We start from the raw sequence: 11,192 nt of genomic DNA, 5'->3' as shown, positions 1-11,192 counted from the left end.
TTGTCTAATATGCATTAGGTCAGGCTCCCATGTCCCCCACCTTTTCATCAGTTCTCCTCAGCTCTCTCCCATCCCCACCACTTCTGGTAGTCTGCTCCCCATCAGATGATTCCTTTTCGGGGCGATCAATATAATTATTATCTCTCTTTGCTATTACTGATCTGTTACTATATTAACACATTTGGAGATACAATTTGCATAAAAGACTATGCAAATTAGTGTGGCATAGTGCTGGTTCATCCATCCCTCTGCTTAGAGAGACAATCCTATAGAATTCCTAATTTCCCAGACTGGTCTCTCTTGCCCACATCACTTAGTGTACTCAAGAGGAATGGAATCTCTGAAGGAAAATAACTCATTGCTCATGGGTTATTTGCAAAACATAGAGGATTTATTAATCTCCAAACAGCGTGGAATGTAGAGTTAAGAGTCAGCTTCACATTTCTTTATTCTCCTCATGTTAAAACAAGCAAATCTATGTACATGGTTCCAGGACAGTTATTAACATCTTTATAAATTAAGCAGCCAGGATGAGGAAAGAGTTTGTCCCCCACCCCACCGCCCCAGGTTACACACAATATTTCCAGAAGCACTCAGAGAGGTTCCCACGTTTTTTATTCTGTTTCCTGTCTTTGGCCAGCAGGCGGCTCAGCAAAGCAATTCGAGGGTGACTTCCATAGAAAGCCTAAAATCAAGCAACAGCATGCAGGTTAGTGAGGGGGAAATCAGATTAATCCTCTGAAAAATGCTTACAATGAGATGTAGTCCCTCTGCCATCTCTGACCGGGCCCTGTGGTCCAATATTCCAAGTACCCCAGAGAGCCAGACAGACCAGTATCCCTCTGTGATCCAAAATGCTAATCAAACTCCCTGCCTTAATCTTTAAAGGATCAATATATGGTAAATATTAATGATTTTGTATTATCAATTAGCCCATTATCATTGTGCTAATGTTTCACACATTGCAGTGGGAAAAGTGACATATTTATTGAATCCTTATTGAATCTAACCCATATCCATACACACTCTTTAGCCAGGCCTGTGGAGGCTGGAACTGGCCATTTATTTGGAAGGCAGTTTTTCAGGAGAGGGCTGGAATTTTAAAATTATGCTAAAATGCTCTCAATTTCTGCCAAATCTGTGTTACTATGGCCTTGAAAATATTTTTAAAATTATGCAAATTAGCAGTTTTCTGCCATAATCTTCCAACATCCTTTTTCTGCTACAGAAAGGTGGGTCATACTTTGATCTAAACTATTTTTAAGTTAAATGGATCTTTAAAGGGTGTCTTATTATCCACTTCTCCTTAATCTAAAATGTGGGTTTTCAGTTTCTTATTTTGACAATAGCTAGTCGTTCACTTACCTCTTTCACATTTTCCCTTGGATTGTAGCTGCTAGGGCTGAGACCTGAAAAAACAAGTATGAAATGCTTCTTAATTTAGAAATGGAGAGACTACCCGTGTCACTTCTGATTGCCAAAATATAACCCACAGAGGTAAAACAGAAGTTAAGAAGATCAAATACCAACTGTCCCTTCTGATGTAGGGGCAGTCCTTGTCATAGCACGTTATTCCTGATGGGTGTTTGATAGTGGGGCTGCAGCTCTTACCTCTAAAGACCCTCTCTCCCGCATAAGTCATTGTATCATGACATTTATGGCTGTAGAGTCTGCATTTTCTGAAAATGCTAATGCATTTCAACAGACTGTGACATTTGCAAGGCCCAGTTACCCACTCCCAGACCAAGTCACTGTCTTGCCTAGAGGAGTTCCTTGCCTCCTAGTCATCATCAACCACTCAACATCAGTATGAAGTTCAACAGACTTTTTTTCAGACTCACTGACTTAGAGGGCTGCAACTTCCTTTCACTGTTAATGAGTTCTTAATGGGATTCTACCTGATGGTTCTTTGATTCTCCCCCCAACTTAAAATGTTCCTGCTGGTGGGGTTTGGGTTCTCTGCAGACAGTGAACTTCAGCTGCTTTGACAATGTGCACCCTCCAGGCAGATTCATATTGCAAGATGTTTCTTATTTCTTGTGGCTCAAATCCCAGCTGAATTTTCAGAAGGGACCCTTGGCATTTTGTACCTTGGAAAATCTCTATGTGGAAACTGCGTGGGAGAGCTTTACCTTCTTTGCTGGGACTGTCCTCAGTTTGTGCCCCCAGGAGCCTTGGCAGAGTCTGCAGCAGAGATGCTGTCCCCAAGCTGTCCAATCGCTCCACATTTAATCTTGTATCTTCATCTGCTGTTGGTAGAAGACATTTAAAGAAGACATCAGCGTCTGTATGGGATGACACCTGCCTCAAGACCCGATTTCCTTTTGGGTAACATCCATTCAGTCAGATGGCTCCTGAGCAGGCCTGTGGGCCCATGTTTTGAAGACGTCAGCAGGCACCAGTAGTTAATCACTGACCTTTATTTAATGAATGTGAAAAAGGTGGTGCTTGCTTCTTTGGGCACCTGAGTGACCCTCCTGATGTTACATCTATACATCTCTCTGTTCTCACTGTTCTAACAGATCTACCCAATTCAGCACAGTAAGTCACCCATTCGTTTGGGGCCCGGGCTACCTACAGCTCCAAGCACAGAAACTACTGCTGTTCAGAATGTCTGCAATGCTAAAAGAAATACAATGTGAAAGTGGCAGTCTTGCAAATGATTACATGGAGCAGCATGTGGCTCACTGCTCAGATGAACTGGACAGGCTACCAAAACAAGATCCGACTGTCTGAAAGGAAAGAAAGGTGGGATTTAACAAGATAATGATTTCTAGAGCTTTGTGATACCATTTCAGGAGAACCTACATGAATACAAGCTGGGGTCTTTTAGCACCCTGAAATAGCTGGCTGATTTAGAGACAATATAATGGATCATAGGTATCATTTATCTGCTTTTGATTTCCCCACAAATCCCTTCTTTTATTTAAATTAAATGTAAAACATTTTAATGAAAACAAAATATGAGGGGGGGGGGGATTTTTTAAAAATCCTTGGCCATAAGCAAATACTGTAATTTGCCTAGTAACTCTGCAGAGGGACAGTTGCAGAGGTCACTGGAAAGTTTCAGAAATGAGTCTTTGCATAAGACAAGCTGCTACCTCCATGTGCAATATGCTGAGACATTTCACACAGTTATTCTAACATACTTTGCCTCTCCCTATCAATGCTGATATACACCTTTGGTTTGAGATAAAAGTATATATTTGAATATAGACTCTGATTTTGTCTTTTGTTCTCTAGAGGGTGCTTTTTTATTAGTAGAGAAGATTTAATAAGCTTAATGCATGCCTCCAGACAAATGCAGTTGATATTAATGGTTACTGCCAGCTCGTCCATCTTATCATACGGTGAATGATGTCTGGATTGAATGACAGCTGGCTGTAAACTGACTGCAATTACACAGTAGAAGGTTTGTAAAGACACTTGTTTAAATTTTGGACTTACTAATATTTAGAAAAACATTTTAGTGTCTATCAGACTTTGTAAACTAATATATCAGCAGTGTCTCCAACAAAAGAACATGAATTACTTAAGTAGAGGGCAGGTAGGCACAGTCCCTTCTTCGTGCACAGCTTTCTGACCTGCAGCACTCCCTGATCTTCCAGCCTGAGCCCTGGCTCAGAGTTCTGTTCATATACTTCAATCCTGACTATATGGTATCTTCTCTATTCCATTTTTGGACCCCTGTACTGTTTTACCTGTGCCCCTCAGTCCTGACCTACTGTACCTCTACTTTTCTAAAACTTGGATTTCCCAAGCAGAAACTTCTTCTCTTTGTAAACTGAATGAAGTCTCCTTAACGTGAGCAACTCTCTACCAGGATACTAAATGTAAAATGGCTAAACTCATTTTCATTGTTGACTTAAGCCAAAATTGGACTGTCCTCAACTCCAACGGAAGTGGTTACTGCATTAATTTCTGCAGTACCTCTCCCACTTCTAGATATTTTTTAATTTTAAAAATAATGAATAAGAAGTCTTAAAGTACAGCCAGAGGAACTGTCCATGCAGCCAGGCTACTCTAAATGGAGAATCAAATGTCAGCTAGCTCACATTTCATGTTGCAGGGTTCAGAGAACTTGCATTCAGGATCTGAAGGCAATAGCAAGGGATATTTAGGGCACCCAACCTCTCCATTTTATGAGGACTTACACTGAACTGCTGATTCCAATTGTGCCTCTAGCATCATGAAGAAACATCTGTTTTTTGCCACAGCTGAAGAACACAGATGAGAAAAGGTCCTTTCTGAAAGAATTTCTTGGTTACTTATTCAGCATTATTGTCCAGTGCCCTACTAAGCTCCTGACCACTAAAAGCAAAAAAAGTCTTACCTGAGAGCTGATAGGACACCTCCCTGGAGTCGATAATGGGGAGAGACGAGAGAGGACATGAGAGGCTGATAATAAAGAGACAGCAGAATACCAGCCTATGCATTGTTGCTGCGTGAATATAATTCGTCTTTGTTGACCCCGTCGTGCAGAACCGCTATCTGACTGGTGCTTCTCCTCCCAATTTCACCCATTATATAGCCACTCATGACCTCATAAATATCATTGTCCAAAAAAAAAAAATCCAATGAATTTATTGTCCATTGATTCTAAATGGAAATCACTTTGCATTGATGTCATTTTTCAAGGTAACAGTTCATAGCCAATAAATTTACTGTCTCATTGCGTGGTGTACAAAGTGGATATTATATCAAACCAGGCACAGTAAAGTTTATAAATCTGGCATAAAAAATAACTTCCAGTTATAAATCATGAGTTAACGAAAGGGTCAGACGTTGGTTGAAATGACCAGGGCAGTGAGATGGCTGATTTATGAGCCTTAGCAAGCTTGACGCAAAGCATCTGATATGAAATGTTTTTTTTTTTTTCCTTTTGTGAGTTGGATGGATGAGTTGTCATGTTGTGTTGGGGGTTCTTGTGCCAGGAGAGTGAGAGGAGAGGAGATTAAAACTTCCATCCAGTTGTTTAATTTGCAAAGAAAAGCTGAGCTGAGTTCAAGATGCTGGTGTTTTTCCCATAGATTTCATGTCTGTTTATTTTTTCCCATTTGCAAAGTCCTTTTCCAATATTGCCCTAGAGAATTGCCTTGGCAGCAGGAGCATGACTTTGATCTTCCTTTACAGTTAGGTGGAGACTCACTCAATACATATAAACTAGTTTGGGAAGTGTTAAATATAGGCCTTTTACTAGCCTGTGAGCAGCACTGACCTCCTTTCTAGCTTACCTACCACCTGTTTCCCTCCTCTAAAGAAATTTACTTGATCTTGTATTAGATAATGTACTACTCTCTAGCTGGCTATCTTTTTTTCTTTTTAAAAGAAATCTATGTTAGATAGCAAACTAGACACCTTTGAAAATAAGTGCTTAAGAAAAATTCTGTACACTGGATGGACAGACTTCATCACCAACAAAGAGATCTGATAAATCACTAACCAGCAGTTCATCTCCCCTACAATTAGAAGAAAGCAATGGACAGATTTGGCACATACACGCCAGATGCCAACATACAGACTCCCACATGAAGCTGTCAAGTGAAAACCAACTGTTGTGAGGAAACATGAGCACCCAAGAGAAACCTTAAGAAGAACCCTTTGCGGGGAGGACAGAAGAATTGATCTCAACACTATAGAGTAGATGGAAGCAGCAGCTAATGGCAGAGATGGATGGAAGAGAGTTTCCATCCTTGCACCAACACTGGCACAAGAAGGATGGGGACATTCCATGTAATGCATGTCTTACATACATTGAGCTACATCTGTAGTAGTGTGTGAGTAGGTGCATATAGGGGCCATATATCAATTTGTAAAACATCTGTTGTAGGTGCCTCAACTGTGTGACCCATTTCCTACTTCCTGGACTTGCCTTTGTTTGGGTGGGTGAGTGAGATAGAAAAGAGTTCGACAAAACTAAATTAACAAATTCATGTACCCTTCTCCCCCTCCACAGGGAATGCAAGTGACTGAAGGAACTCTTCCCTCCATCTGTGACTCATACACCTTTTCATTCCAAGATTGCAAACAGCAATTAGGTCTGATTTTTGCTGCATGACCTCGTTGTTTAAGATGGTGCTGAATGCTCAGTACAAACACTTCTCCTTCAGGGAGCTATCAATGACAATGGCATCATCAACATTCACTCAGCAGATCCTCTAAGGAAAGCTAATGAAGGAAGCACTCTACATAAGCAATTTTTGTCCTTTGTCTTCCCACCAGGAAGAGTGCAGCCTCTTACAGCAATCATGAAGTGCGTCATGTAGAAATCGGGCATCTTGCCCATATCTTATTGCTTTCTACTCAGGTCTTGCATTTGTCACCTATAAACTCTCCTTTGCTGGGGTGCCAAAGGCATTCAAGAACAGGGTGCACGTCATCATGCAAAGCAAGGAAACAACTTCTCTAATGAGAATACAAAAACCCAAGCATGTGGATGGCAAAAGTGGATGTGAAATGTCAGTTTAAAAATTTGGGGGGATTCTTTTGGGAGAGTTTTTAAGCTTTTCCAAAACCATTATTCAAAACAAAAATATTCTCTGAATCCTTATTATGTTGGTAGATTTTGCTTCCAGTGGCAATACTTGCCTATGTGATAACAAGGCAATTTCAACCCAGTTTGATTATTGAACTTCTTGTGGAATAACAAGGAAGAGTAACCACATTACTGACTGTACTTTCAATATTTAATAATAATCTTTACTAACCAGGAGGAACCATTGTAAACGAGTTTTCTTATACTGTTGACCAGGTTTGATTGCAAACTATAAATTACTAAGGAGGTGTGGAATCTCTGTCATTGGCGGTTTTAAAGAGCAAGTTAGACAAACACCTGTCAGGAATGGTCTAGGTAATACTTAGTCCTGCCTCAGTGCAGGGGACTGGACTAGATGACTTATCGAGGTCCCTTCCAATCCTAAGTTTCTAGGATTATTAAATCCTTTTATAAGTCGCTGATCTGGGATGGTCACTTGTTAGGGTGACCAGATGTCCCGATTTTTGGGTCTTTTTCTTATATAGGCTCCTATGGCCCCCCCATCCCCTGATTTTTCACACTGGCTGTTTGGTCACCCTTTCACTTGTTCAAGTCAAGCACACTAAGTTGTATTTCCAGTCAATTATATTTCCATCCATATACTGTATCCATTTACTGTTGTAAACCTGAGCATACAAAAGGAAGTAGTAAAGGAACTGAGATACTGAAAATTGGCTATTAGGAGACTTACAAGAGCAAACAAAAACCTAACCATAACATGGACACTTCCTGTTAACTTTCCTTTTTCTTAGCTGCTTGTTAGCCCATTGAATAGGCAGTAACAGTAATATGGCATGTGTGGTGTATCCTGTGTATAACCAAATAGTATTTCTACTCTTTGAATCTGAGAGAAAAGTTGTAAGAGATGAAAGTAGGCTTTTCTCTTAGCTGGGTTGCTGAAAGGCATGCATGTGTGCATGCATATGAATGCATGTTTATGTGAGTGAAGATGGCAAGGAATTAAATGCTTCTGCAGACTTTTTTTTTTTTTTTCTTCAGCTAAATGGGAAACATTCCCTGGGACCTGGGCTAGTATCAGATCCCAGCTGCCAAAACACTGCTCCTTTGTAGGGCAGTTTCTACCCGTTCTGAGAATATCCTCTTTGAAGCAAGTCCTGCTGGGCTGGCACACAGTATTCTGGGTTTATTCTCTCCAAGTGAAGCCTTACAAACTGGCCCTTATTTTCCTTGTCCACCCAACACTAGAGAATTAACAACTAAAACCTTCACATGTTCAACATGAAGGACAGCAAATCTGGCATGACTGGGGCTTGGAAATGTTACACATCAGCCACCTATGGGATTCAGATTCCATATTATGCATCTACTGGAGTACAGTCTTCAGACTCAGAATGAGGTTATTTTTGTCCCATGGGAATTAAACTTGTTCCACACAAAATATCATGGAGCCAACTAGGAAATTATAGTTTATTTTTGAAAAGTAAAATGGGGAACCAATACAGTTGGCAGAAGGGATAAGTAAAGGGAATCCCCTTCATTCCCCAAGTGTCCCCAAATAATCTGCTTTAACCCAAGTGAGAAAGTCTGGTCTGAGGAAAGAGTCTTGTACTGAACCAAAAGACCAACAGCAAATGCCCCAGCAGCAAAAAAGTGAATGGTCAGAGTTACTCGTAGGAAACTAAGAAAAACATAATATCTTACTGAAGTAACTTCTCTTACCTACACCTGGGTCTCCCTATAGCTGCAAAAACATACACAATTCCTAAGAATTTTCCTTTCTGTCATGTTACTCATCATGTTCTCTGTTGAATGATGCTGCAATCATAGCATTTTCATCACTGCAGTATCTGAGCACCAGAAGAATTTAGAGCAGTTTAGTCATCTCTGTTTCTGCAGATGGATGGGTTTTGTACCAGGTGCCTTTGTCTATATGTTAACAATTTTGGGGAGTGCTAGCAACAGTGCAAGTGCTAGTGTAGATAGGTCACTGGCATTTTTACCACAGAACTGAGTGCTGATACCAATCTCTTTTGTTATGAGGAAATGTTATGTTATGCTGCAGAGAAAAATCAAGTGCATTCAGACTGAATGGACAGACCTGGGTGCCTGTACTCTGACCTTTGATCTGCTGGTGGTGGATAAAGATCAGGAGTCCATATTGATCATGTTGGAGCTATTGGCTGCCTTTTATTCTTCTGATCACAGTTGTTACCTGGATTGCCATTTCACCTGGTGGCACCCATTGGGAATCAGGGCCTCATTGTGCTAGGCACTGCTCAAATATATACAATGAAAAGATGCTCCCTGCCCCAAAGAGTTTACAATCTAATTGGTAGTGTTGATTCACCTGCAAACCGAGAGGTAACGTTGCCCTTTGTATCAGAGGGGTAGCCGTGTTAGTCTGAATCTGTAAAAAGCAACAGAGGGTCCTGTGGCACCTTTGAGACTAACAGAAGTACTGGGAGCATAAGCTTTCGTGGGTAAGAACCTCACTTCTTCAGTTGCCCTTTGGTTACTTCATTCGTATCTCTTAGAGAGATCCCTGAGTGTAGTTTTGGTCAGTTCTGTCCCAAAGCTGTTCTTTTGCAGGGCTCCATCTCATTTCCTTCTCATTTGGTGAATATATGGGGCTCCTAGGAAGGTTAGTAAAGAGGCATGGTCTGCAGTGCAATCAGTAAACCCACCTATATACTTGTATTTCATCTGGCCCGGCCAGAGCTATCAAATGTTTTACCCACTGTTTGGTAAAGAGTGAGTCACAGATGAGAGGTAATTGGATGAAGTTCAATCTGGGTAAAAGTGAAGTAGTGCAGGTAGATTTGGGGAAGCACTTGGAAGATATGGAAAGGATTACATCACTTCCTTTGTTAAGGATGTTTGCCTGTCACTAGCTTTATAATCTGGAGGTGCTGTTGGATCCCCAGCTGCTATTCGTTGGCTCATATAGAAGTCCTGACAAGGACAGCTCACTTCCACTTACAGCTAGCCAAATGGCTATGACCATTTCTCTTTGATGCAAACCTTGTTACTGTGATCTATGCTCAGCATGTCTGCAGTGCAATGCTCACAGCACTCAGATCAACCTGATAACTGCGGATGATGCAAAACACTGAAGCTCACTTATTCAGTGGAAAGAAGAACAGGAGTACTTGTGGCACCTTAGAGACTAACAAATTGCTACTCTGAAACCTGTCATTATTCAGTGGAGTTTCTTGTTGGGAGCACAGCACCTGGTATACAGGCTCCACACTGGCTGCCTGAGGGTTTCTAGCTAGAAATTAAGTTGTTATTTTGGCCTGCTGCCTCTCTCCTGTGCCACAGGCTGCAATTGTGAGAAGCGAGGGTTCTCAATCTGGTGCTCCTTTAGTATGAAAAACAGGCACTTAGCAGGGTGCTGTCTTTGTGGTGCACTGAGCTCTGGAGTTCATTCCCACTACTACCCAAAATAGCCCAAATCTGTTGCCCTTCTGGGCACACTGTGAAGTCCCTCTTTTTCCCTAAGATTTAGGAGGGGGAGGAGTTTGTAGGGAGAGCTGGTACTGGTAGATGGCTTTTACCTCTGTTGGTTGTGTGGAAGCTGCTGGATTTACTTCTGTTTGTAGTAGTGTGATTGAATTTTTGATCATATGGCTAAGGTGCATGGAGCTGTGAAGGGGCACTTTGTACTATTAGTGTATAAATTCAAAGAAAACAAAATCTCCTCCTTTCCCTCTCTTGTCCTGTTTTTAGCTAAGTCTTTCTTGTACTTTGTATCCCTAATAGAGATTGGAGGTTTAGTATCCCTTCCAACATTTTTATTATCATCTTCTTCGTGTGGCTGATGTAAATGTAGAGCAACAATTATAATTTTACGGTTAGATGGTTAAGCCAGATAACTGTGTCTGGGGTAGCAGAGTGTATTGCTGTGATGCCTCCTTCATATTTGTAAAGTGGGCATTGAGTTGTTATATGTTCCCTGGTCTGTTCTGGGTGACCACAGTTGCAAGCAACTAAGTATCCGCATCTGCCATAATTTGTGCAGATATGGTTTAGGGTTGCCTATGAGGTTCATGGGAGATCAAAGCCAGGGATCTTTATTATCATTAACTATTATAACTCTAGATATTTCTTGTTACCCATATGAATATCCAGTCTCTTCTACATCACATCCTGTTGTCAAAGTTCTGCCATGCCTTCTTGCCAAATCCTTCTTTTTTGTCTCTTCATTCACTTTTGCCTCTTTTCCTTCCTCCACACCTGGAATGGCAACATCCACTAAATGCCCTCACTTTTCCTTCCTCAAATCACCCCTAAACCATATTCATGTGACCTAAGAATAACGTTGACACAAAACTCTTCTTTCTACTACTTGTGTCAGCTGTTCTATATTCACTTCTGCCTTTAGGGTGTACAGTTTTGTGGGAAGAGATTTTGTTCATTTGTTACATGCATTTTTCCTTATGTAAGATATGTCATAAATAAATGACATCTGACACTCACTCATAGCTGATTGGTGTGGGTGTGAAAGGAAGGGAAATTCCTTTCTGGCCCATGTGGCAACCAGCTCACAATTTGAAGGATGAGATAGCATTACTGTCTCTTTAGCCTACAGATCTATGCATTGTTTTTGTCTAAACTATCCAGCTGTTAAAGCCCTAACCCCCTGACTCATAGAGGTTACCTACATGCTGGGTGAACTGATACAGGAAAAAAGTGT

The 11,192-nt window shown here is 41.0% G+C and overlaps 1 protein-coding gene across 1 annotated transcript; it reads right to left on the bottom strand.

Moving 5' to 3' along the window:
• Positions 1-568: 568 nt before the first annotated feature.
• On the bottom strand, positions 569-4,436 carry UTS2 (urotensin 2). The gene is made up of 4 exons (XM_005287054.3): positions 4,334-4,436; positions 2,133-2,249; positions 1,366-1,409; positions 569-685 (listed from the first exon to the last, which is right to left on the bottom strand). Exons 1-4 carry the CDS (start codon positions 4,434-4,436, stop codon positions 569-571), a joined length of 381 nt encoding a protein of 126 aa, XP_005287111.3.
• Positions 4,437-11,192: the final 6,756 nt, after the last annotated feature.

Source organism: Chrysemys picta, chromosome 21 (genome assembly GCF_011386835.1).
Source record: "Chrysemys picta bellii isolate R12L10 chromosome 21, ASM1138683v2, whole genome shotgun sequence".
Lineage (NCBI taxonomy): Eukaryota > Metazoa > Chordata > Testudines > Emydidae > Chrysemys > Chrysemys picta.
This window is presented reverse-complemented; position numbering and strand designations above follow the sequence as displayed.